Source organism: Corythoichthys intestinalis, chromosome 22 (genome assembly GCF_030265065.1).
Source record: "Corythoichthys intestinalis isolate RoL2023-P3 chromosome 22, ASM3026506v1, whole genome shotgun sequence".
Classification (NCBI taxonomy): Eukaryota; Metazoa; Chordata; class Actinopteri; order Syngnathiformes; family Syngnathidae; genus Corythoichthys; species Corythoichthys intestinalis.
Window position 1 is genome coordinate 6,576,555 of NC_080416.1, and position 27,634 is coordinate 6,604,188.

At 38.0% G+C, this 27,634-nt stretch overlaps 4 protein-coding genes across 4 annotated transcripts; 2 read left to right on the forward strand and 2 right to left on the reverse strand.

The window, feature by feature from the left end:
* Positions 1 to 96: 96 nt before the first annotated feature.
* Positions 97 to 11,934, reverse strand: pip4p2 (phosphatidylinositol-4,5-bisphosphate 4-phosphatase 2). The gene is made up of 7 exons (XM_057827170.1): positions 11,707 to 11,934; positions 10,310 to 10,458; positions 10,134 to 10,240; positions 6,218 to 6,341; positions 6,022 to 6,074; positions 5,789 to 5,879; positions 97 to 4,213 (listed from the first exon to the last, which is right to left on the reverse strand). The coding sequence occupies exons 1-7, from the start codon at positions 11,798 to 11,800 to the stop codon at positions 4,070 to 4,072; spliced, it is 762 nt and encodes a 253-aa protein (XP_057683153.1). The 5' UTR covers positions 11,801 to 11,934; the 3' UTR covers positions 97 to 4,069.
* A 3,343-nt stretch (positions 11,935 to 15,277) lies between these two features.
* On the forward strand, positions 15,278 to 20,426 carry si:ch211-57n23.1 (uncharacterized). The gene is made up of 3 exons (XM_057828276.1): positions 15,278 to 15,379; positions 16,992 to 17,482; positions 20,122 to 20,426. The coding sequence occupies exons 2-3, from the start codon at positions 17,001 to 17,003 to the stop codon at positions 20,261 to 20,263; spliced, it is 624 nt and encodes a 207-aa protein (XP_057684259.1). The 5' UTR covers positions 15,278 to 15,379; positions 16,992 to 17,000; the 3' UTR covers positions 20,264 to 20,426.
* chrac1 (chromatin accessibility complex subunit 1) lies at positions 20,352 to 23,651 on the reverse strand. The gene is made up of 3 exons (XM_057828277.1): positions 23,407 to 23,651; positions 22,682 to 22,808; positions 20,352 to 20,769 (listed from the first exon to the last, which is right to left on the reverse strand). Exons 1-3 carry the CDS (start codon positions 23,557 to 23,559, stop codon positions 20,678 to 20,680), a joined length of 372 nt encoding a protein of 123 aa, XP_057684260.1. The 5' UTR covers positions 23,560 to 23,651; the 3' UTR covers positions 20,352 to 20,677.
* A 274-nt stretch (positions 23,652 to 23,925) lies between these two features.
* On the forward strand, positions 23,926 to 27,293 carry gatad1 (GATA zinc finger domain containing 1). The gene is made up of 5 exons (XM_057828291.1): positions 23,926 to 24,354; positions 25,403 to 25,525; positions 25,602 to 25,661; positions 26,715 to 26,898; positions 26,976 to 27,293. The coding sequence occupies exons 1-5, from the start codon at positions 24,157 to 24,159 to the stop codon at positions 27,152 to 27,154; spliced, it is 744 nt and encodes a 247-aa protein (XP_057684274.1). The 5' UTR covers positions 23,926 to 24,156; the 3' UTR covers positions 27,155 to 27,293.
* Positions 27,294 to 27,634: the final 341 nt, after the last annotated feature.

Sequence of the window (27,634 nt, forward strand, 5' to 3'; positions counted from 1 at the left end):
AATGAAGAAAATATGATTTACATACCTTATGTTTGTTGATAAAGATAGAATTCAGTTTGATTTGAAAAAACAGACTGTAAAAAACAAAACAACAAGCACATTTTTGTCCTTTTATTGATAAATAATCATTTTGCAAAAGAACCAACCTTTGCCATCCGCAATATGTACAAAGACTTTCCTTCACCTTGCTCGGCTTGCCATCTCCACATTCAAGAAAAGACGCCACCTACCGGACTGGATGTGCATGAGCGCTACTTTAGGAATACATTCTTTGAAAAACAGACGCAACAACAGCAACAAAAAAACGTGCTGACGGACGGACAAAAACAATTATTGCTGTTTTGCTTTAACCTCTTAATGCCTGAATGTACATAAAGCAATACCTAAGTACATAAAAAAAATTTAGTATTTCCTCCCTGCTGACCGTTAGAGGGCGGCGAAGAAAGCACTGTAAATAGTTTAATACAAAAAAGCTAAATAAAATAATAGGAAAAAATTACGGCTAAAAAAGGGTAAATCGTAAAATTAACAAGAACATTAATAAAAAATATTTTTTAAAAGAAATAAAAGTTAAAATTTTTTAAATATGTGAAAAATGAGAAATTTATTAATCATTTCAATCCCTAACTGCTAAATAATTGACAACAAATTAAATTTGGAGCCGTTAAAGCAACACTATGTAACTTTTCAACCTTTATAAAATATTTTCATAACTTTTGTGAAAATACGTCGACTGACAAATAGTTGAATGACACCTCTTTTATATTTTTAGGGGGTTTGTATTGCTTTCACCGGCACTAATTAACTTTGAGGAGGGTGGCATGAACCCTGCCAGACAAAAAAAAAAAACCTACAAATGTGCTGACTGCTTTACGGCATACGTCACTTACCCCTTCCCCCATTATTATAAAGACGGAAGTCGAAGCTTTCGCGCGAATTCTGCAAAGGTGGGAGAGAAACAGACAAAAAGTTTTGTCTGAGGAGAAAAAAAAGGCAGGCTACCAGGATACTCAAGAATAAACACTGACCCGGCTTTCACTTGCTGCCGTGACGCCCCCCCCTCAACCAAACTTGTCAGCGCTGACGAGTTCGGGTGGGTTTGGGGGAGTAAGCCACACTAAGCCACACAGTTGCTAACCGACATATGCTATTGTTTAGCCACAAATGAATTCATTACCCTATTACTATTCATCCTTCACACAGCCGCTGGAAGAAGAAAGCAGAAATGTTGTTTAATCCATCTGCAGGTGGCCGGGAGATTGATTTTTGATTGATTTATGATTTTACGACATTGTACGTGTGTGCGCTGGTCCTCATGGGAAACACAGGAAAGGCAAAACACTACCGCTTTTGTCCACCGGGGTCGCTACAATCGACCAAAACTGAAAAGTTCCCAATGCTTAAAAGAGCATACGACAGGAGAAAAAAAAAAGTCTTAAATAGCATTATTATGTGAATTAGAATCATATTTTGAGACGATTCGACTATATACAACAATTTAGCAAAGCGGAGGATGACGAGAAATTAGTCTTTTAATCTACCGGTTAGCCACGCCTACCATTATAGGGCTCGAGCGTCCCCAACAGGTGGATGACGTAAGCGGGAGAATGGGCTCATTGGTTTTACTATTCAGCCCATTGAAGGAGAAATTATTCGTGAACGAGGAAAACGCGACGAAGAGACCCGCAAAATTTCATTGTTTCAGTCTCTCTACTCCAATATTTTTACAGGATATTCTTTTTATCCAAGTATTTTTCCCCAATAGCTAAATAAATGGCTTGAGAAGGACCAGTCAGCCCGTCGAGGGGGAACTATTCACGACGAGGAAAACGCGACGAAGAGAGCTACAAAATGTCAGTTTCTGTCTCTTTACTTCAATATTTTTACAGGATATTCTTTTTATCCAAGTATTTCCCCCAACTGCTAAATAAATGGCATGGTCATGACAAATAACAGTCTTGTGCTAAATGGAATATGAAATCATAAAAATGCACTTATTCAGGACGACATGGCAAAATTACTCCATAATGGTAAAAACTGCCGACTTCACCTTTACTGTTGCACCTCCCGAATGATATTTTATGACACCTAAATCGGGCTTATGTCATTTTCCTTCCCCGGCTTGGGAGAATGTAAACAAGCCAAGAGGCGTGACAGCTAGCCGACATGCTAACCCGAACAGAGTGTTTTTTCAAAGTCTTTGAAGCGGAAAATCACACATAACTAGCCCAGATGTTTTGACATGACGACTGGGTTGTCGATTGTCTTCGCCGGAGAGCAATTTACCAGCTAACGTGCAGCTAAGGTGCATAAGGAGAGCTTTTTACATGCCTATCAATGATCAAACGGTAGTAGTCCTTAATTTAAAGAAAGTTTGTAGTGTTTACTTCTTAATCGCTGTATTCGCGGCTATTTTTAACTCAAAGTTGCAATTTCTGATCGGTCAGAAAGTTTGACGGAACACCGGGCACATGAGCACAATAAGCCGAATATACTGCTCTCCCGGCGGGTGGATGTGCAACAAGCTGCCGGTGTTGTGCCGAAAAATAGCCGCCCCGCATGCATGTGAGCCACAAATTGCAAGCCACCTACATATTAAAATGATCCCAGTATTTGACATAATACAAAATGCAATGTTTACTGCCTCGTAAGTCCAATGGTCCCACAGTGGTAGGGCTTGTTTTGGCCAATATCCACGGTGACTGGGAACCTTTTGAAACTCCAAAAAGGCGCACACGCCTCTCCCTCATACAGCAAGATTTTTCTGCAGCCGTTTGGCTGTCGTGATGCGAAAAATAAACGTATTAATCCGCAAAATCAGCTGAATCCTTAGTCCTCATACACAACAGTACTGCTGTATAGTGAAGAGGACTCCTTCTCTCGTAAACGTCACAGCGCCCTCCTCCTCAATGCAAGACCGAAGCCGGAAGTCACTCATTTTCATGGCGCGGGATTCAAAAAACTAAATAAATATAGCGATCGCTTCCACACACATCCAAGCGGTCCATATCATTCAGGAGCATAAAATACTACGTGAATTATGAAATAAACACGCTTTTTCGTGTCACGCGCACTTTAAAGCAGGGTTCACTAAATCCGGACCTCGGTGCCACTTTTCCTGTCGTGTTGTCCACGTCTCTCTCCCCTAACACACCTGAATCAAATGATTATGTAATCAACAACCTCTACAGAAGCCTGATAATGATCCTGATTATTTTGATTCAGGTGTGTTGAAGGAGGGAGACATGGAAAACACGACAGGAAAAGTGGCACCGAGGTCCAGATTTAGTGAATCTTGCGCTAAAGATTCCTCAGAACAAAATAAAAAATGTCAACTTTTGTTTTTCATAAATTTGTATCATATTTCTGTACTAAACCGTTTTTTTCAGAGCAAAAAAAAATCACATTGCTAATATTCAGTTGAAAATTCTTTGACTATTATTTAAAATTTAGCATTTTCCCATTTTTGTTATTTTTTTTCCTATATAGTTCTCTCGATTCAGTTTTATTTATTAATATTATTACAATTTTTCATGTACTTAAGTATTCCCTCAAAGCTTTTGACGTATATGTGGAACGTAAATTCAGGCAACGAGGGGTTAAACGCCAACAAAATATCTTAAAGTAACAGTAATCTGGTAACACTGCGGGAGAGCAAACGTTGGCACACGTCAAAAAGGCTAAATACGGTAAACTGTCAGTGTACGGCTTCCTGGTTACAACAGCAGTGGCGACTTTAAAACAATGTAGGTCAAAAGACAGTTTGTGGCAATTTTTTTTGTATAGTTAGGACAGTAAACAGCCACGCAGCTTCCTTTGCTGGACACTAGCTAGCAGCAAAACCGCCGAACACCTGCGTTTAAATCATTAGCTGCCACGGACGTCCAACGCCGTCAATGGCAGTCGATGAGTTAAAGAAAAAAACAAACCTGTAGTGCAACGAACTCCGTTTGGTCATGGGCGGGAAAACAATGAAATAAAAGTTGTAAAAAATGACAAGAATGGGGTTTTGACACAAACGGGAGCAAAAGGTTAAAAAGGTCATCTGGCGGCAGGGGGGCGGGGCCTCCTAAGCAAAGCTGTTTTCCGGGTAGCTGACCTTGATGGCGCCCCAGTAACAGGCTCGCACCAGGCAGATGACGCCCACCAGGTAGGCCAGCACCCACGACACGTACGTGGCGTTGTAGCGACGGGCGAAGTCTCGGGTGCCCACCTGAAGCCCAAAAAATTTGGAGAAAATACATACAAAAAAATGACACTCAACATATCTTAAAATTAGGGCTGTCAAACGATTAAATTTTTTAATTGAGTTCAGCTTAAAAATTAATTATTCGTAATTAATCGCAATTATTCGCAATTCAAACCACCAATAAAATATGCCATATTTTTCTGTAAATTATTGTTGGAATGGAAAGATAAGACATAAGACAGATATATCCATTCAACATACGGTAGATAAGTACTGTATTTGTTTATTATAACAATAAATCAACAAGATGGCATTAACATTATTAACACTCTGTTAAAGCATCCATGGATAGAAAGACTTGTAGTTCTTAAAAGATAAATGTTAGTACAAGTTATAGAAATTTTATGTTAAAATCCCTCTTAATGTTTTCGTTTTAATAAAATTTGTAAAATTTTCAATAAAAAAATTAACTAGTAGCCCGCCATTGTTGATGTCAATAATTAACTTACACAATGCTCATGGCTGCTGAAGCCTATAAAATCAGTCGCTCCCAAGCGCCAGCAGAGGGCGGCAGAACTCCATAAAACAAAATTAACATGTGGGCATTTCACTGTACTGTCATTTAAATCTGTCGGAGCGGGGCATGTGCGTTAATTGTGTCAAATATTTTAACGTGATTAATTTAAAAAAATAATTACCGCCCGTTAACGCGATAATTTTGACAACCCTACTTAAAATATGAGGAAAAATATAATAGCAACAACAACAACAAAATAATCAAGAAAAGCAGTAAAACCATCCCAAAAATAAATATTTCATAATACTAAGATTTATTTTGAAATAGGAATACAAAAAATAGTGGTAAAATTTAAATTAAAAATGTATTAAATAAATAAATAAATAAAAATTTATACAAAAAAATGGAACTCAACAGATCTTGAAAAAAAATGGGAAAATATTAATATTATTGTAGATAGAAAAAAATAATACAAGTTAAAAAAAAAAAAAGAAAAATAGTCATAGTTAGTAAGAATAGTTTAATACAAAAAAAAAGTTTTGATATGGGACAAATTCCATGAATACTAAAACACAGATTTTTTTTTTTTAAATAAATAAATAAAAGTACTGTATTGCAAAATAGAAGTTAAAAAAAAGTCTATTGTTGTCAATGGCATGCAATGAGTTAAATACTAATAATAAAAATTGTGTTACTAGTGTGTATTTCTGTTTTTATTCATTTTCATTTCATTAATTTTGTTTTTATAGACATTATTTATTGTTAACTACAAAAAATACAATAATTAATACAACTAAAAATATACATACAGTAGTACCTCAAGATATGAAATTAATTTGTATCCGAGTGTTTTTTCTCCATTATCAAGGCACTCTTTGTGCTTTGACACTATATGCTCATTTAAATACTGATGATGTAGCATCAGGAGCAATGTGGGGTTCAGTATCTGGCTCAAGGACACTTTGCCATGGTCACCAAAGTGACGGAATCGAACATACAACCTCTGAGTTGGGGAACAACTACTCTACCATTGAGCCACTGTATAAAACTTTGCAGCACATAGAATTGAGGACATGACTTACGGTTAACCCGACGCCGATGAACACACAGATCATTCCGAATGTGATGTAAGCGCAACAGCGCCGCCTCGGGAGCGCGCTGCCGACCGACGAGCTGCGACAAAAAGAACTCGTGAGCGTGCTGTTCGGTGATCACATGGGCGGCGTTTGGGGTTCGCTCCGTTTGGATGAAACCCTCACATGCCTCTCATGTGATGCCGCTCAAGTGGGTGAGAGTCACCTGATGAAATACTTACATTTTTTTGCAGTGGGGGCACTTTGCTAACGTGTTGAAGCGGACCTCCATCCACTGAAAAAGCACAGTAAAGCACCAAACTATGATTCTTATTTGTATTTGTTATTTTTTAACATCGCTACAACACTTTTTGTTTCCAAATGTGGCTGGTTTTTTTAGTGTTTTCAATGGGTTTGTTGGCATTAAAGGTGTCTTACAAGGAAAGTGTTGCCGCAGTGCCCGCAGACAACACGCATGCCGTCGGGCTGGACGGGGAGGGCCGGTTGGGCAGGCTGTTCCTCGGGGATCACCATCACCGGGCTCAGGTTGATAATACGGCGGCTGTCATGTGCAAAAAGTGACACGTCCAGTAAATTGTAGTGTTGCACTGATACCATTTTTCGGCACCCGATACATGGCGACACCTGGCTGGGTATCGATATTGTACTGATACCATGTTTTTTATTTTAAAAAATGGGGTTACACTTTGACCGTGGGTTCATAAGACTGTCAAAATTATGAAATGACACTGTCATGAGCATAAATGAATGTGTATGACAGATGTCATCAAGTGTCATCCAGCAAATTACTGTAATTTTCAAACAATAAGCCGCAATTTTTTTCCTCCTCGTTTTGAATCCTGCGGCTTATAGTCCAGTGTGGCTTATTTGTTGATTTCTTTGGGTTAAGAGAGAACACTTTATTTGACAGGTGCGTCATAAGAGTGCCATAAGACCGCCATAATTATGACATGACACGGTCACGGGCATTAATGAATGCTTATGACAGATGTCATTAAGTGTCACCTGGAAAATTACGTCAATAACTCCATTTATGTCCAGCCTGGATATTTTTCATCTATTCAAAAGTGAGATCATTTGCTAGATGACACAAAATGACATCTGTCATAAGCAGTCATTAATGCTCATTTAGTGTCATATCATGATTATGATAGTCTTATGTTGCCACTGCCAAATAAAGGGTTAGCAAATACCATAACTAGCAATTAATGAAACAACTGGATTAGTAACTGAAGAAATAATTAGGCCAGAACATTTATTTCGATTGTTATTTACATCTGTAGCGCTGCAATGCACGCTAAGGGGCATGTTGGATGACAACAGCGTTGATAGCAGGTGGAGCAGTGATGGCCAAATGAAGCTTCTTGAAGCAATGATACTGTTTTTTTGGGTCCATATACCATTTCCGACACCTGTTGTGTACCGAACATTATCAAATGAACCACCATGAAGCTTTGAACCAGTTGGCTGCCAAGCTTCATGGTGGTTAATTTGGTCTTATGACAGTTGTATGATGCCGCTGTCAAATAAAGTGTTACCAAATAATATATTTTGGTTTAATATCCTATAAATCAGAGAGGACAGCTGTGGCTTATAGTCTAGTGTTGCTTATCTATGAACAAATGCCGTTTATGTGTCAAATTTGGTTGGTGGCGGCTTATAGTCAAGTGCGCCTTATAGTCCAAAAATTACAGTATATCATTAACTTCATTTATGTCCAGTCAGCATCTTTTACATCCAAACAAAAGTAACATAATTTGCCAGATGAAATTTCATGACAGCTGTCATAAGCATTCATTAATGCGCATCAAAGTGTTATGACATAATTACGATCGTCTTATGACAGTCTTATTAACCCACTTTCAAATAAAGTGTTACAAAAATGGTTTTAACGCTTATATACTGCTAGCAATGGGAACTTCTGGGTACCTCACAATACGAGGCACACGATAACAATTATCTCATGATAATTACAAAAACAGTTATGGATACATGGGTCAAGAAAATCATTCTACAATATACAATCTACAGGGCTGGCCAAAAGTATTGGCACCCCTGCAATTCTGTCAGATAATGCTCAATTTCTCCCAGAAAATGATTGCAATTACAAATGCTTTGGTGGTAATATCTTCATTTATTTTCCTTGCAATGAAAATACACAAAAGAGAATGGGGGAAAAAAAAAATCAAATCATTACTATTTTACACAAAACTTCAAAAATGGGCCGGACAAAAGTATTGGCACCCTTGAAAAATCATGTGATGCTTCTCTAATTTGTGTAGTAATTAACAGCACATAACAGGTGGTGGCAATAACTAAACCACACGTGCAGCCAGTTAAAATGGATTAAAGTTGACTCAACCTTTGTCCTGTGTCCTTGTGTGTACCACATTGAGTATGGAGAAAAGAAATAAGACCAAAGAACTGTCTGAGGACTTGAGAAGTAAAATTGTGAGGACGCATGGGCAATCTCAAGGCTACAAATCCATCTCCAGGGACCTGGATATTCCTCTGTCTACCGTGCACAGTGTCATCAATAAGTGTAAAGCCCATGGCACTGTGGCTAACCTCCCTAGATGTGGACGGAAAAGAAAAATTGACGAGAGATTTCAAAAAAAGATTGTACGGATGGTGGATAAAGAACCTCGACTAACATCCAAGCAAGTTCAAGCTGTCCTGTAGTCTGAGGGTACAACAGTGTCAACCCGTACTATCTGTCGGCGCCTGAATAAAAAAGGACTCTATGTTAGGATACCCAGGAAGACCCCACATATGACCCAGGGACATAAAAAAAGCCAGGCTGAGTTTGCCAAAACTTACCTGAGAAGCCAAAAACGGTTTGGAAGAATGTTCTCTGGTCAAATGAGACAAAAGTAGAGCTTTTTGGGAAAAGGCATCAACATAAGAGTTTGCAGGAAAAAAAAAAAAAACTAGGCCTTCAAAGATAAGAACACAGTGGAGGTTCCCTGATGTTTTGGGGTTGCTTTGCTACCTCTGGCACTGGACTGCTTGACCGTGTGCATGGCATTATGAAGTCTAAAGACTACAGACAAAGTTTGCAGCATAACGTAGGGCCCAGACTGAGAAAGCTGGGTCGCCCTCAGAGGTCATGGGTCTTCTAGCAGGACAATGATCCAAAACACACTTCAAAAAACACTAGAAAATGGTTTGAGAGAAAGCACTAGAGACTTCTAAAGTGGCCACCAATTAGCCCAGACCTGAATCACATAGAGCACCTGTGGAGCGATCTGAAAATGGCAGTTTGGAGAAGGCACCCTTCAAATCTCAGAGACCTGTAGCAGTTGGCCAGAGAAGAATGGTCTAGAATTCCAGCAGAGCATTGTAAGAATGTCATTGATGGATATCAATAATACCGTATTGGCCCGAATATAAGACGGTGTTTTTTGCATTGAAATAAGACTGAAAAAGTGGGGGTCGTCTTTTATTCGGGGTCTAGACATTATACCCATTCACGACGCTAGATGGCGCCAGATATCATTGAAGCGATGTTCTGTCATGACAAATCTCAGCTACTCTCAAGTTTATCCAATTTGCATTATTTTATTGCATCCTTATTCAGATTTGTCTCAAAACTAGTTGCAGTTAGACTTCACTTTGATGGTTAATGCAGTTATTGCAATTTTGTTGTTTTATCACAATAGATTGGTTTATTTACATTTCAAAAACCAGAAGCCATTCATTTACAAATGTGATTGCACTTTAGTTTACATAATTAAATGTTCAGATATTAAGATTTGAATGAGGCAAAAGAACATGCTTTTGCTCTCAAATATATTGTTATAATATTTTTTTTCAGATGTACTGTAATTATTTTCTTTATAAAAATTAATTTGGTGTTCAAAGGGTCGTCTTATAATCAGGGCCGTCTGATGTTCAGGCCAATACGGTATATAAAGGTTGTGCTACCAAGTATTAGGCTGAGGGTGCCAATACTTTTGTCTGGCCCATTTTTGAAGATTTGTGTAAAATAATCATGATTTAATATTTTTTTCATTCCCTTTTTTGTTTTTCAGTGCAAGCAAAATAAATAAAGATATTTTAGTACCAACGCATTTGTAATTGCAATAATTTTCTGTGAGAAATTGAGCATTATCTGACAGAACTGTAGGGGCGCCAATATTTTTGGCCAGCACTGTCGACGTCCAAGGATGGCAGCGAATGAACTTCATTCGCTGCCATCCTCCCACTTCAAATGGATTGGACGTCTACTAGTGATAAACTCACTAGTGCATCAAGTTATCTCAATTACCTAAATTTCAACACCATGATTGGATTCACACGGTACGATTTTTCTAGTTGTTTCGGTACCAACCAGTTGGGTCGCGGGCATCCTATCCTCCTGGAAGTGTCTTTGCAGATGAGCAGGCAGTTGCAAGGGCACCTCACGTACTTTTTCCCAGTGGGCGGGTTCTTGATAGGCTACAACAGAACAAGAGAAAACGTGATGGACGACCGGTTTTTGACGGATACTTTGCCGACTGGACGTACGGTGGCTTCGTTGCAGAGCGTGCATTTGACCACGTGCTGGTGCAGCTTGCCGTCCAGCTGGATGAGGGATTGGCACACGCGGCAGTTGATGACGGGGACGCCGCCCGCGTCCGGGCTGGCGATGGCCGTGTACGGCGGGGGAAGTTCCGCTTCAGGCAAAAACAACAAATGAACTCAGTTTTCATCCACAGTTTTTTATTTCTTTAATGTCAATGATTTAAATTTTATTTTTTCTTATTTTTTTCTTTATCTTTATCTTTTCTTTTTCTTTATTTTTAATTTATTCTTATTTATTTTTCTATAAAATACATAAATATTAAAAAAAATAACTTTTTTTGTGTTATTATTATTATTATTATTATTATTATGTATTATTACTGTACTGCATTATTGTTGTATTTTTAGTAATTAAATTAAATATTTAAAAAATATAGAAGGTATTTGAAAACAAGCATTTTGAAGTAAGTTTTTAGTTTTAAAAAATAATGCATATTTTTATCTACAAAATATACATAAGGAATACTAAGTAATTCAAGATATTTTCATCGGAAAATAAACCTGTAAAAAAAGAATTAAAAATAATTTTCAAAATAAGGATTCATAAAAACAAAAGTATTTTTTTTAAACATTAATGAGTTCGACTGACGGAAGATCATTCTTGTTTTTTATATATAAATGTTAAGAACACAAAAAAATATTTTTTTTTGTACTTGTACTAGTTGATGGTATATTTAGATCTAAAGATCTAAAATTATTTTGTCAGATTGTGCCAGACAAAATAATTTGAACATCTATGGCAGTCACAGGCAGCCAATTGCAGTTGCTTCATGTAAATGTATGCAAAGTGGTTTTCAATCTCAGGGGAGGCTGTAACATGAGATGACTGCAACCACATAGCAAATGGCTACATTCAAATGTTCTAGTCTATGATCACACATAATGCCAAAAATCAACATTATTATGTTATCACCTGATATTCATCAAGTTAAAAAAACATTTTTAAGGTGTGCCTTATTGGAATAATTTCATTTCCATTCATTTCAATGGGTAAATATTTGCGGTTTTGAGATACAAGCGTCGCCACTAACCAAACCAAACTTCTATTTCAAGGCACCACAATAAACAAAAAACGTATTCATACTACAAAATCACGCGATCGAAAGGGGGAAAAAAAGAAATAGCGACATATAAGGGTCGATTGTTCCATTCGATTAAGGGTTAGAATAAAGCAATGTCTTTGAATGACCATGTTGCATTTTCACCAAAGACACTTAAGTGAACCGGGTGATGTAGCATTTCCGTAGCTCGCCGTTAACGATCGCAGGCCTCTCGTCGGTTAGTTAACCCACTTCCCACACCCATGGGCGCCCCTCTTCGCTAGCTAGTACGCACTTTACCTCGGGGGCTGGGGTCGTGCAGGTAGGGCGGCGCGTTCTCCGAGGTGGGGGTGGACAGCAGCGGGGAGCGCTCGTCCGTGCCGTCGGAGGCCATTGTGGCGCGATGGCCGGAGGTGGCGAGGCGAGGCGAATCGAGCCCGTTCCCGGCGTCGGCTGGCTGGACGAGTCACTCGCTCGATTTCTCCTCCGGTCCCGCAGCCACGGAGGGGTGACGTCACGCTACGGCTTGGTTAACCAAAGGGGGAGGGAGGCGCATGCGCAGACAGGAGGTGGGTGCAGTTCTAAAACGGTACCGCGAGGTCGCACTGTGACCTTACTCATTTCCAAATTTTTGGGCTGTAATAGACGTCAAATTTAAACCCTAGTACCACAAATGTATCCATTTTAAAATTTATATAATTATTGTTATTTTGTTTGAATTTATTGACCTCTATCAACATGAAAATTATTATAAACACAGGAAATAAAACCGTCCAAGGAAAAGAACATAACCATGTTTCATTGCAAAAGCGTACCGCAAGCAACACGTCACTTTAGCTAATTAATATTCATGACGTTAGCAACTGTTGCTAGGGGGGTCAAGCTCGCGTTTGTCCCTCATTCTAAATGAATGTAAATAGTGTACGAACGAGATGTTAACCGAGCTAAACCTTCCAATTCTGTCCGAAAATGATGTCTCTGGTGCCAAATTCAGTGGTATAGATGTGGAAGAACATACAAATGTTTAGTTAAAGAGATGGCTTGAGTGTCGAGGGCTGAAAAAGAGCCAACCTGATCCAGAGGTAGCTTTTTTATCGACACCTTTTTATTGTGTGCATTGCCTTACACCACTGACAATGACATTCTCCCGTTTCAACTAGCTATCCTTTACCACCGTAGGCCCCGTCTTTCTTATATATTATATCATCTGTTTGTCTGACGTCTCTGACCGTTCTTGGGGGTTATTTATATTGCTATTTTTGTGTAGCGATCACAAATGCTACTCAGTGACAGCCAACACTTTTAATTTTTTCATTAATAACAAATCTTTATTCTGTTAATTTATTTACACTTCCCCCTTCCTAAGGTTGTTTCTTTACAAAAGAAAAGGTAATTCTATTAAATCTAGAGCCTACCCGTAGGCATGAACAGGGTTACTATTCAAAAAGACCATGGCCAAACATGGCTAATTTATTTAAACATCTGTGTTCTGTATGACTGTTGTGATATATAAATACATTTTTTAAAAACATTTCCAGGTCATTAATTGTCAGACAGAAGCAGCACGGTAAAAGGCCATGCTAAAAAAATAAGTATATCAAAATGGCTGCCCTCTTCGGGGCAGGATTGTCAATGTGAACAAAATGTAAAATGCATATGGCTTCACCTTTCTGGCGTTAAACTGGTATTTTGGACGTCCGCACAAGTTAATCCATTGTTCACATTTTTTCGTCCGAGTTTTTGGATTCAGGAAACGTATCAAGAAAACATCCTTCACATGTCGTAATGTCAAGAGTCGTTTCTACAAGTTCCATAGCAGCAGTGTTTAATCGGCACACTCTTTTTTGAAAGATTACCGGCAAAAAACAAGTAGTAATAGCATTGGTGTATGCGAGCGTGCTTCTATGTTGACCTCCTTCCGGTTTACGATGGTGACGTCACGCAGCCTTGTGGTCTAAAAATAGCATTCATGCAGTATGCCATTGACAGCAGGGGCGGAAATTAAGGGGGTGCGACCGCACCCAGGCCCGGTTTGTGGGCGTAAAGTGGGCGTGGTTGGGCCAGGGGAAGGTCAAAACAGAAAGGTAAGCTAATACGCGGAGCTGTAATATAGTGGGTAAATGTCTCTCTGCCAGCTGATTGGATCATGTACCATCTGTAGTATTTATATTTATTTAGTTGGATTGAACTGTGTATTTGTAATCAAAACATTTTATAAACTATACAAAAATGTATTTTTAATACAATGTGTTTTGCTGATATTATAGCTCATTTGTTCATAGACTTTATAATTTATTGACATGGCACATTCCCCATTCACTGAGTCATGCCTTCCCGAAGGGGGCAATCCAACACTCCGCTTCATTTATTTGCAGTCGGTCACATGCAGCGATCTAACGCCGGTTTTAGGTTGAAAAAGTACAAAAGCTGTACTGCATACAAACAGGAAGGATTGTCTCAGGAGTGATTTGTTCGTGTATTCAAGGTAGTTATTATATTTTTAGTACCATGCATGCATTTAGAAACGTGAAAAAAAATCAATGGGAGAAATTAGCCGCTACAGCAATAGCATTATATGCTAATTGCCTTACTGACTAGCCTCATAGTTCGCAATATTTACGTAAAATAAATGCTACCTGCACGTTTTTTAACCAAGAATCGAGACTGTTTTACATCCATATCTACTGTGTAAAGAATTCGGGGATTTAAGCATTTATTCACGAGAATTTGCAACGGAAAAAGCTCTTGGTTTACATATAGTGGACGCTAATTTCCCTACTGACTAGCCTCATAGTTCGCATTGTTTACGTAAAATTAATGCTACCTGCACGTTTTTTTTTTTGCTTTTAACCAAGAATCGAGACTGTTTTACGTCCATATTTATAAAGAATTCAGGGATTTAAGCATTTATTCACAAGAATTTGCAACGGAAAAAGCTCTTTGTTTACATATGGCGGTCGCCAATTTCCCTACTGACTAGCCTCATAGTTCGCAATATTTACGTAAAATAAATGCTACCTGCACGTTTTTTTTTTTACTTTTAACCAAGAATCGAGACTGTTTTACATCCATAGCTATAAAAAATTCAGGGATATAAGCATTTATTCACAAGAATTTGCAACGGAAAAAGCTCTTTGTTTCCATATGGCAGCTGCTAATTTCTTTATGACTACCCTTATAGTTTGCAATATTTATGTAAAATAAATGCTACCTGCACGTATTTTTGCTTTTAACCAAGAATCGAATTTGTTTTACATCCGTATCGATAAAGAATTCAGGGATTTAAGCGTTTATTCACAAGAATTTTCGACGGAAAAAGCTCTTTGTCTGTGTTTCCACTTGGTCAGCTTTGACGAAGATAGGCCCGCTATGAATCAGCCCCGGGCCCCGTCAATACATTATGAAGTCTATGATTTGTTTTAGACTATTATGAGGGTTTATTATACAGATGAGGAAGTTTGTATTTTTGAATGACTATGATGTTCTATTCGTTTTTGTTAATGCAGATGTTTATTCCTGCAAGAGAATCACAATTTAAAAGTTTTTGCCATTATTTATTCCTCCCTCGCATTCCACATTATATATGTCAAGGTTTTTGGCTTGTCTTCATAAACACAGGTGGGGGGAAAAAAGTGAAGAAATGCCATGTGTTATTTAAGAGCTTGTATACATGCCTTGTAAAGATTCTGTGAGTAAATTAATCCCCCTTTTCTTGTTAATTTTCTCCTTTAGCATCCAGAAAGATTACTTGTGAGGTCTGCTCTTGATTAGTTGGACTTTTGGGAGTGTTGCTGAGGCGGCCCAGTAAACAGAGCGCACGTTGCAGACCAGAACTCATTCTTTCCGATGACTTCAGGCAGTCACGTCGGACGAGCGCGACGGAACGGTCTCACGCCTCGCCCAAGCTTTCTTTGGATGTTAAACTGTATTTTTCATAAACAGCAAGAAAAGACATTTAAGGTTTAACAATAAGGTAAGTTTTGCGGACGATATTTCAGCTTTAAATATGCAAAACAGGGTATTTCTTGTTTTTTCTCCCAAGTCTGGTGTGCTCTATGTAGTTTGAAGAAAGACTGTATGGAACCGTTTTTATACTTTATATGTTAAATGAAATGTGTAAGGTATTGCTGTAACGATGAATCAATTAACTCGAGTAGTTCGATTAGAAAATAGATTAGAATTAAATTTTGTTGATTCGAGTGTTTGTTTAATTAAAGTGGTGTTGTAATGGTTTGTTTTGAAATTGTTTGCATTTAGTTTTATTGATTTGGATGGATACACTGCCCTCTACTGGCAACAGTGAATATGACATAACTCATTTCATGGCTGAATCCAGCTTCTCCCTGTTAAGACCAACATAAGCTAAGTTTTTGTTTGAGCTAATATTTTTAATGCATTCGTAGTTTATAGGTATATTTCGCTGTTTTTTGTGGGAATATGTGTCTGAACCATTTAAGAGCTTTATTATATATATTTTTAAAAAGCATTAGCATTTTAAAGCATTTAAGCTAGCAGACATTTGCTATGTAAGTTAGCCAATTGTTATTTTGTTGTACTTAGATCCTTATTTATTTTTTTATACTGTTTGAAGCTCAGCTCAGGTATTTATATTTTCGTTTAATTAAAGTGGGGTTGTAATATTTGTTTTTAAAGTGTTTGCATTTAGTTTTATTGTTTTTGGTGGATACACTGCCTTCTAGTGGTAAAACTGAATATGACAACTCATTTCACATGGCTGAATCCAGCTGCTCCCTGTTAAGACCAACATAAGCTAGGTTTTTATTTTTTATTCACAATTTAGTTCACAGGTATTTACCAGTATGTGTAATATGTGTTTGAACCATTTGTTGAAAGCATTGTAAAAAATGAAATAAACGTTAGCATTTGATAGCATTTAAGCTAGCGTACGTTTGCTATGTAAGTTAGCCAATTGTTATTTTGTTGTACTTAGATCCTGATTTTTTTTTTTATACTGTTTGAGGCTCAGCTCAGGTATTTACATTTTTTTATGTTCCTTATCCAATTACTCGATTACTCGAACTAACTAGTTAATCGATTAATCGACTACTAAAATAATCGATAGCTGGAGCCCTGGTGTTATGACGACATACTGATATGCGGATTCTTTTGGTTGGGCTGTCCGTAACACTTTTTCGAGGAAAAAAAATGTCAGAAAATGTATTTGAACTCTTTTACATAAAATACATTTAACTGCAATTTTGTCTCCATATTGATTTTTTGAAATATTTATTTAAAATGTAAAATTTTAAGGACTAAAAAAAATGTTCATTGAATAAAATTCCACATTTCCTAATCATTTGAAGTATTTTAACTGTATTTAAAAATGTTTTTGCATGTTTGTAATACATTCCCGATAACAATTCAACTCACTGGCTGCCATTGACGGCGATAAACGTCCAATCCATTTAAAGTGGGACATAGCGAATGAATAAACGTTCAGCCTCGATGTCTACCAGAGATAATCTCATTTTAATTCAGAGCAAATGGAAATTAGATGTCTATTACCATCAGTGGCAGTGACGTTTTGAATTCAATCAAAGATATAACATCACTTTGTGTTTCAGAGTTTGGAGATGTTGTGGTGGTCTTTGAGTTGGACCTGGCTTCTCCTTGGTTTTTTGACACACTCCCCTTTTCAAGATGTCTTCGGAGACCAGGACGACTGGACCGATGACGACTGGGGGTCAGGCGAGTCCCCCTTGTACAGCTTCCTTGCCGACGGCTCCTCGGAAACAATGGCGAGGACCCCGGTGAACTGCACGCAGCGCTTCCTGTTGCCCTCGCCCCAAATCTGTCAGGAGAACGAGGCCCAGCCAGAAGAGCTGGCCCGATCCCGTCTACTGGCGCTGCAGAATCGGGCCGCCCTGGAGGCCGTGACCTCTTCCTGCGGCGTGGATGAAGGCGGCCTCTCCTACCAGCTGCAGGCCAGTGAAGAGGTGCGAGGGGTAGTCTCAGATCACCGCAGCGTGGCCGAGTCCTTAGACGCCATGGAGATGGTGTTTGTCTCCCTGGAGGAGAAGAGAAAAGGCGGGAAGGACAGGGGAGTCCTCGCAAGGTGACACATTTCACATAAGGATTATTTTGATGGTTGATTAATTATTTTGGTAACACAGTGGGTTCATAAGACTGTCATAAGACACGGTGATGAGCATTAATGAACCCTTATGACAGATGTCATTAACTGTCATCCAGGAAATTATGTTACCAAACCCATTAATGTCCGGTCCGCATTTTAACATCCATTCAAAAGTGACCTAATTTTCCGGATGACACTTCACGACATCTGTCACAAGCATTAATTTAATGCTGATGAGCATCAATTTAATGCCGATGACAGTGTCATGTCATAAATATGACAGACTTATGGTGCCACTGTCAAACAAAGTGTTACCAAATAGCATAACTAGCAATTAATGAAACAACTGGAACAGTAACTGAAGAAATAATCAACACAGTGTTTACATATGTAGCCCTTTAGTGTTACCATTATTTTTTTTGTCTTTAATTTGCATTTATTAATCGTTTTTTTTAAATGTAGTATTTATTCATTTTTAATATATATTTTTTCAATTAAAACATGATTTTCTTTATTTTTCTATATTTAATTTTTATGATTTTAATTTCTTTGAATTTTAGGATTTTTTTTTTATTTCGAGCTGTATTTCTCATTTTGTCTCGAGTTTTTTTTTTGTAATTTTCAAATTCATATTATTTTACATCTTACAGCTAAAGCTCGCGCTTTCTATACGCTGTAAATTTAACTAGATAATTTAAAAAATATTTTATTTCTTAATTAATTTTCTATATTTATCATAGCTTTTTATGTTTTTAGATTATCAAAATTTTATCAGAATTTTTCAATTTACCCCTAACTGTCCATACTGTATTTTCCTATCCATACTATTTTATGAACTTACTGTAATTTTCGGACAATAAGATGCACCCAACTATAAGCCGCCACCCACCAAATTTGACACTAAAACAGCATTTGTTCATAGACGAGCCACACCAGACTATAAGCCGCAGCTGTCCTCACTGTATTATGGCATATTTACACCAAAACATACATACCGGTAACACTTTATTTGACGGCGGCGTCATAAGTCAGTCATAAGACCAAATGGACCACAATGAAGCTTGGCAGCCAGTTGGTCATAATTATGACATGACACATTAATAGATTTTTATGACAGTTGTCATGTGTGCCATCCGGCAAATTATCTCACTTTTGAATAGATGTAAAAGATTTGAGCTGGACATAAATGGAGTTAGTGACAAAATTTACTGGACGACACTGAATTCATTCATGCCCATGACAGTGTAATGTCATAATTATGACAGACTTATGACAGTCTTATGACGCCGCTATCAAATATAGTGCTATCTGTTAAACCAAATAAATCAACAAATATAAGCTGCACTGGACTGTAAACCTCAGGATTCAAAATGAGGGAAAAAATTAGGGGCTTTTAGTCTGAAAATTACGGTAAGTATTTCCCCCTTAACTTATGTATATTTATACACAGTATAAACTCCCAATCATGTGGATTTTCTCATCCTTTTTTTGTGAATTTAAACGAGTTTGTCGCTAGTAGACGTCCAATCCATTTGAATTGGGAAGGCTTGCAACCAATGAACGAAATGTCCAATTACTTTCATTAAAACTCTTTGAATGCGTTTATCACTAATAGACGTCCAATAAATCCGGCACTCTGTACAATGACAATAAAGACCAGGGCTGCTGCTATTGAATATTTAGGTAATCAATTAATGTATTGATTAATTAGTTCGAATAATCACGTCATCAAATTACCAACATTTCATGAGCTGCAGAATAAATTTTAGGAGATAATAAAAGAAAAAAAAGAAACAAGTGTTTATGCCTGCAATAACATTTATTTTAGCTTGCTAAGATTGCACCTTCAGAAGAGCATTAAATGCGAATAAAAAATAAATTTCCTGAGTGTTTCTTCAAACTATGCAGAATTGTACTTTCAAGAGCAATAAATGCATTTAAAACTAAATTAAAATACCTGAGTTTGCCTCAAACGGTATAATAAAATGAATGAGAATCTAAGTAAAAGAACTGGCTAATTTGCATAGCAGAAGTCCGCTCGCTTAAATGCTATAAAATGCTAACTTTTTTCTTTCTTTCTTTCAAAGCTCTCAACAAATCGTTCAAACACATATTCCCACAATAAAACTGCGAAATATACTTCTAAACTAAATAATGAATGCATGAACAAACATAGTAGCTTAAACAAAAACATACCTTATGTTGGTCTTAGCAGGGGGCAGCTGGATTCAGCCATGTTAGATGGATTATGGCACATTCACTGTTGACACTAGAGGGCAGTGTATCCATTCAAATCAATAAAACTAAACGGAACACTTGAAAACAAAAAAACGTTACGTCACTAATTAAACGAATCCAGGAAGCAGCAAAGCCTGTTTTCCAATCGAATTACTCAATTTAATCGTTGCAGCACTAGCAAAGACTTTCTAATCTATTTGAAGTTTTAGGGTGGCTGTGAATGAACGTTCCTACTGACATGGATTGGACGTATATCACTGTCAATGGCAGCCGATGAGTTAAGAGGCTCAAAAAAGTAGTTTTGGACCATTTTAGCCACTTGACAGTTTACCGATATGACAACTTCGATCATACTACTAACTTACTATCACACTTTGTAGTATTAAAGAGCATCTGGCCCAAACGAAGGCGTCGGCGTTGGCCCGTGGTCACCTGGCATCCTCCCTGGAGAAGAGCTTTTCCGACCTGGAGGAGAATCTGCTCCACATGCAGCTCAGACTCCACCAACTCAGCCGCCAGTGAACATCACAACATCCTGATTGTTATTAAACAGAGGAAATCTATACAAGAATAGTAATTTTTCCCCCCAAAAAAAGTCCAATAAATTCGCAAACGTAATATGAAATGATTCAGATTTAATAAACAAAAAAATATACAATAAGTACAGCTTTTCGAGTACTTACTACATGTGGAAAAATATTCCAAACAACAAATTTCAAGTATTTCAGCTGTAAAGTGATGCGACTGAGCTCTTTTCGCTGCTGACACGGGATTTTGACGTCTATCGTTTTGCGAGGGTCGATTCACGTGAGCGCCGAGTTCGTGGTATGGCGTCGCCAGTTTGTGCCGCTAAGTGGTCACAATTTGGCGCGACTCCTATCAGTCTGGGGGTAAAAAGTTCATCACATCTGTTCCAGACATGGTAGCCATTTTGTTTTACAAGTCAGCTTCTTCTGCTTCTTCTTCTTCTTGCATCTGCTCCAAAGACTTGAGGTATTCGGATGCCAGAATTTTTTTGGGTAGGATGTCTGTGGAGCGAAACATAAAAAAGGGACAAGGGATAAAACGACTTCAGATTGTTGTTGTTTTAAGGTTAATGTGTTGTCAAAGCAACACTAGGTAGAGCCTAGTTCGGGCCTAAAAAATCCAGCCCAACCCGACCCGGCCCGCCGGTATTGAGGCCCGACCCGGCCCGAGCTCGATCACTTAACTAGATTTGCAGGCCCGAGCCCGAAAAACCCGATTTTTTTTTTTTTTTTTTTTGAGTGACGCGGAAAAAACGCAGCAGCAGCAATTTATACAACGAAATAACGCTGGGAAAGTTTGTTAAACATATTTCTGAGTGTGTGGGATATTGTTCTCACATGGACGCGCCTCTCTGACAAGGAAATGAAAATGAGGGCGGTGCCTCGGCCGTGCGCAAACGGTACAGCGGGAGGACAAGAAGAAAAAGCGGCCGGCGCCACGGCGTTCGTGCACACGCACAAGCAAAAGCGCAATACAGAGAGCCTGCTCTCCAATTTTTTTATTTTTTATTTTTAAATAATTTATTAGTCCGGCATGGCGGCCCGACCCGAACTGACCCGAACGTGAATGCTTAAAATGTGGGCCCGACCCGACCCGACCCGAATGTCGGGTCGGGTTCGGGCACAAAATCTAACCTCTAACACTAGGTAACTTTTCAATCTTTATAAAATGTTTTCATAACATTTGTGATAATATGTTGACTGACAACTAGTTGAATGACACCTCTTATATATCTTGAGGGGGTCTGCATCACTTTCACCGGCACTAATTAACTTTGAGGACGGTGGCAGGCACGCAAAAAAAGTTAAAAGTGCATAACGACATTGCCCTTTCTGTGGATAGTGAAAACCCAGTTGTCCATTATAAAGACGGAAGTCGATGTGAAAGCTTTCACGTGAATTCTGCAAGGATGGCAGAGCAACAAACGAGACAAAAAGTTTTTTGAGGAGCAATAAAAAGCCCAGCTTTCACTCGCTGGCGTGACACCGCCCCCCATCCGAACTCGTCAGCGCTGACGAGTACAAGTTGGGTTGGTTAGCCACATGGCTGCTAACAGTCATATGCTATTGTTTAGCCACAACTGGATTCATTACCTTGTTGCTATTTACAGAGCCCCTATGGGGACACGGAAGAAGAAGAAAAAAAAAAAAAAAACGGGGGGAAAAAAGTTGACGTTGGGAAAAAAAATTTTTTTTGCTTCGACCTCTTTTTTTTAACTTCTGCAATTTTTCTTTTACAGAAAAAAGATCTTATGTGCCCCATTAGGAGCACTCTTTTTTTTTTTTTTTTTAACGTCAACTTTTTTTTTTTAACCGTTTTTTTTCCTCCTTCTTCCATGTCCCCTTAGGGGCTCCGTAACTATTCATCCTTTACACAGCCGCTGTTTAATTCATCTGCAGGTGACCAGGAGATTGATTTTTGATTTATTGATGATGCGGTTGTGTGCTCGTCGTCATGGGAAATGGAGCGCTGGTCCTTATGGGAAACATAGTCTTCCTTAAGGCAAAACACTACCGCTTTTGTCAACCGGCGTCGCTAAAATCAACCAAAACTGAAAAGTTACCAAGTGTTGCTTTAAATCGGGGGTGCCCAATCCCGGTCCTCGAGAGCACCTATCCAGCTTGTTTTCCGTGTCTCCCTCCTTTAACACACCTGAATCAAATGATCAGCTCATCAGCAAGCTCTGCAGCAGCCTGATAACGATCCTGATTAGTTGATTCAGGTGTGTTAGAGGAGGGAAACACGGAAAACAAGCCGGATAGGGGCTCTCGAGGACCGGGATTGGGCACCCCCTGCTTTAAATCAATCAGGATGTTTAATAGTAAAGAATCTTATTCATTTTTTATAAAATCTTTTTAGTCACAGACAAAATGTTTGACATTTCTTTAGGATTTTTTTCAGCTTATTTGTCACCTGTTAGAAACTGGAATGTTTCCATTTCCTCAGCAGCGTTGGCCAAGTCACTGTATGACAAACTATTGCTTTCCTTTCCTTGGCTGTTGTTGAATGAAGACAGCGCCAAGTGTTGAACAAACAGCTCCTAAAAAAGCATGAATATGATAAGTATTAATAATACAACTATTAAATAGCACAAATGCGTACTATTAATACAAACAAGCAATTATTACTCAGAAAACTACAAAATTTAATTTCTTGAGATATTACCTGAATTGCTTCGTACATGAAAGTACACATACTTGTAGAAGCAGTAAAGGTAAATACACCTACTTGCATACAAGTACACGTTCTTGTAGTACACGTTCTTGTAGTACAAGTACACCAAAGTACATACCCTTTTAGCACGAATACACAAGTGCATGCAAGTACATGTATCTAGCACCAGCACACGCAAGTACAGTACACATAATTGTATTATAAGTACATAGGCAAGTCTACAAATATTTATTAGAAATTCACACAAGTAAAAGTACTCCTAGTATACGTACACGCAGTTACAAGTAGACGTTGTACAAGTAGTTGTAGTAAATAAACGTATTTGTAGTTCAAGTGAACAACTTATATAGCGACTTATACCGTGGGAAATTTGTCAAATGTGTGCCTCGTTCAATAAAACTTAGCAAACATTTCCGTAGACCACGGTGAAGGCTAGCATAGCGCTAATATTAGCATTTATTTACCGTTGCCTTGGTGGTGAGGAAAAGCGCTTCCTGGTTAATATTGGACACGTCCGGTGAGCTCTTCATAATCAAGCGAACTCTGGAAATAGGCAGGGAAATGCCCTTTTTGTTGTCAGGCATGTGGTCGTCTTTGTCTGCGATACTTTGAGACATTTTAGCAAGACGGGAGCTGTAACTTTTTATGTTGTTTTGAACGGAGATGCTCTTCTTTGGCGTTTAATTGTTGTTGTTGTTTTTGGCGCCTCCTGTCGGAAGGCAGTACTACCTTTATGCAGATAACAACATTAATTGAACAACGATAATTAAAGAAATTAGTACCGTGTTCGCCCCCCCCCAAAAAAAAAAAAGTAAAAATACTTTGAAATGATGGACGAGCAGCACAAATATAACATCACATGATAATAGGGAATGCAATTATGTCATAAAAAAATAACCTTGAGTTAAATCAAGCTAAGCACCTATTCAACAGGTTGCAGCCTCGAGCCTCTCCTTCGCAAATACAACCGTAGAAGAAGAACGGGGACCGCCAGCAACGAAGAAGAACTTGAATTTTTTTTTTCCTCCCTCGGAGCATAAACAAACCCGAAATAAACCGGACAAAATTGCTGAAACAAGTCATACATTGACTTCATCCGCCGCATTAATGGAGCATTAACGCATTCTTCAGCGCCTTTTTTATGGCGTCTCAGCATCGTGTTTACGGATGAAAATAAGCTAGCAGACTTGTTATTTTATTCATTGTGTGAAAGGATGCCGCTGGGCCTGAAACCATGTTGCGCTGTCTGCAAAACCAACTCGTCGTCGATGTGGAAAAAAGGCAACCAGGGCGATATTTTGTGCAATAATTGCTCTGTTAAGAGCAGCACCGGCACGACTGGAAGCGGTGGTGGACCGTCAGGAGCATCCACGTCGTCCAGCACTCAACCCAGCAATGGCGGTGGCAAGCAGGTATTGAGATATGGGCGCAAATTGTCTTTGACGGCGGCAGACGTCAAATCCGTTTGGACTGGAGGCCTGGCAGCGATCGAAATACCTTCTCAGTCCAAATGGATTGGACGTCTATCGCCGTTCCTGCGTGTTTTTAATAGATATCGACCGATATGAATTTTTCAGGACCGATAGTTAGAGGGGCCAATAACCGATTTTCGGAGCCGATATTCATTTGCAGTAAAAGTGTAAAAATTGACGGAAAAAAAATTATGATAATGCAAACACTGAACTTTATTGAAATGTCCAATGCATGTTTATTGAATCACACATAAAAAAATAACAGCTCCAGAAGTGACTGAATTTCTTAGACTCAGAAACATCTCTTATAAAGTTGAATAAAAGGTTAACTAAATAGCTGTCCGCTATAAAAGTGCTGTTAAAAAAAAAAAAAGTTTCAAACATGTTACTGTCCTAACGGGCTGCCTTCATAATGCAAATTATTTTTAAACGAGAATAACCTAGAAAAATACTCGTCTTTATGAAATGCTTCATTTACAGAGACCAGTCGAATAGAATAGAACACCTTTATTGTCATTACACAAAGTGTCATGAGATTGACACATTTGGCGTCTTTGACGGTAGCGCTGCCAAGCTTCTCTGGCTTCAACGCATGTCAATTATCGTTATCTTTAGCAAGCAAAACTCGCAGTGCACTGCTGACCAAGAAAAGCAGCAGGTGGGAGTGAGGCTGTATGAGCATGAAGTAGAAAAACATAAATATTATTTTTCACAATTTAAAACCCAATCCTTTTAACCCGATTCCGATCCTCTGTAAAAATGGCTCAATTCTTAGTCCCTATCCCTTGTTTTGAATTGACTTTTTTATATCGGCTGGTCAGATTTAAAAAAAAAAAAAAAAGAAAAAGAAAAAAAGGCCGATACCGACATACGTCAAATTTCCAAATATCTGCCCGATATATGGGTCTTTCCCTATTTTTTTTTATATAAATTTTAATTTTCTAACCAACGCAGCACATATTTTACTGTACACTATTTTTGTGTCAAGACCAAGCAGGAGATCCACAGGAGGTCGGCACGCTTGAGGAGCACCAAGTACAAAGCCCCCGCATCCGAAAAGAAAGTGTCCACCAAAGGCAAGGGCAGGAGACACATTTTTAAACTAAAAAATGTAAGCACGAGGCACAATTTTATTTTTAATCTGAATTATGTCCAATCTTGTAATGAATCTTTAATTTCCTCCTCAGCCAATCAAAGCGCCGGAATCTGTCGCCACCATCATCACGGCAGAGTCTGTGTTCTATAAGGTATTCCCTGCCACAAATGAATGTTTTTGTGATGAGTTGGTTAATTAGTTCATATATGACTTATGTTATTGGTTACATTATGCTGGCCTTTGAATTTTAGCTGGAAATGTGCCTTGGAACCTAAAACTTAAATTTGATTCATTAGAAATCAGATATTCCAGATATTCCCACAAAAAAAAAAAACATTAAAAATAAATGAATAAAAAGAATATTTACTCTTTCCCTTTTTCATTATTCAAAAGTGTAAACAAAAAATTGTTAAGTAAAACAAAAACAAAAAAAACTACTACTGTAAGGTGCTTCCAAAATAGGATTTGGACAAATTAAAAAAATATATATATAAATATGTATTTGCTACTTTTTCCCTTTTTTAATGAAAAACATTTTTAAAACAAATATACATTAATACATTTAAAAAATTAATAGGGAGGAGGTTTCTTTTATTTGTATATTTAATTAGATAAGGGTAAAAACAGTAATTTCAATGTGTGTTAATACTTAGGTAAATATATATAATGTAAATATGTATTGGGGAAAAACCGACGAGAAAACAATAATATAAACAATATTTTCTTCAAAACATATGCTGTATTTGCCAGGGTGTGTACTTCCAGATTCGCGAAATGTGCTTTGGAACATAAAACTAATATCTAATTTTGATTCATTACAAACAAGATATTTACCGTTTTCCTTTTTAAAAATATTAAAAAATACATTAAAAAAAAAAACAAAAATATTTACCATCTTGTCCTTTTTTATTATTAGAAAATGTAACAAAAAATTGTAAAATATTACAAAAAAAAAGGTTTTGGACAAATTTTAGTTTACTTTTTTTTTCCCCAATTAAAAATATATTTTTAAACATGGACTAAAAGAATAAAATTAAATACAAAGGAGTTTTTTTAATTACGTAAGGGTAAAAATGATCCATTTCAATATGTGTCAATATTTAAAAATAAATATGATAAATATGTTTTGCAAAAAAAATAAAACATAAAATATTTTCAATTTTTCTTTAAAATATTTTCAAAAATATATATTTGTCATTGTCAGGGCGTGTACTACCAGATCGGCGACGTTATCAAGGTGACGGACGAAGACGACGGAAAGCCGTACTACGCCCAGATCCGAGGATTCGTTCAGGATCAGTACTGCGAAAAGAGCGCCGCTCTCACTTGGCTCCTCCCCACGCAGGCCAGCCCCAAAGACCACTTTGACCCTGGGACCTTTATATTAGGTCATTTTTTAAAAACATGTAGATAGTGAATATTTTTAATCTGTAGGTTCTTATTTTATTTCAATTTTCCCCCACAGGTCCGGAGGAGGACCTGCCGAGGAAGATGGAGTTCCTGGACTTTGTGTGTCACGCGCCGTCCGAGTACTTCAAGTCAAGGAGCTCGCCGTTCCCAACCGTCCCCGTGCGGCCGCAGAAGGGTTACATATGGACGCATATAGGACCCACGCCAGCTCTGGCCGTTAAAGAGTGCGTCTAACGCATTGATTTGGACTAACGGACTCGCTAGCTGCCACTGATGGCGATAGATGTCAATGGAATGTTGATGAATGAGTATTTGTACAGTCACATGTTATTCATGTAAAAATATATATATTAGTGTTATTTTTCTTCTGTTGTTTCCTTTAAAATTTGTAAATTTTGAATCTTGTCTGTTTGTGTATTTGTTAAAGGTTTTGAAGGTTGGCAGCTACAGTGGGGCAAATAAGTATTTAGTCAACCGCTAATTGTGCAAGTTCCCCCACTTGAAAATATTAGAGAGGCCTGTAATTGTCAACATGGGTAAACCTCAACCATGAGAGACAAAATGTACAGAATGTGGAAAAAAATCCCAGAAAATCACATTGTTTGATTTTTAAAGAATTTATTTGCAAATCATGGTGGAAAAAAGTTCATCTCACTACTTTGTTATGTACCCTTTGTTGGCAATAACTGAGGCCAAACGTTTTCTGTAACTCTT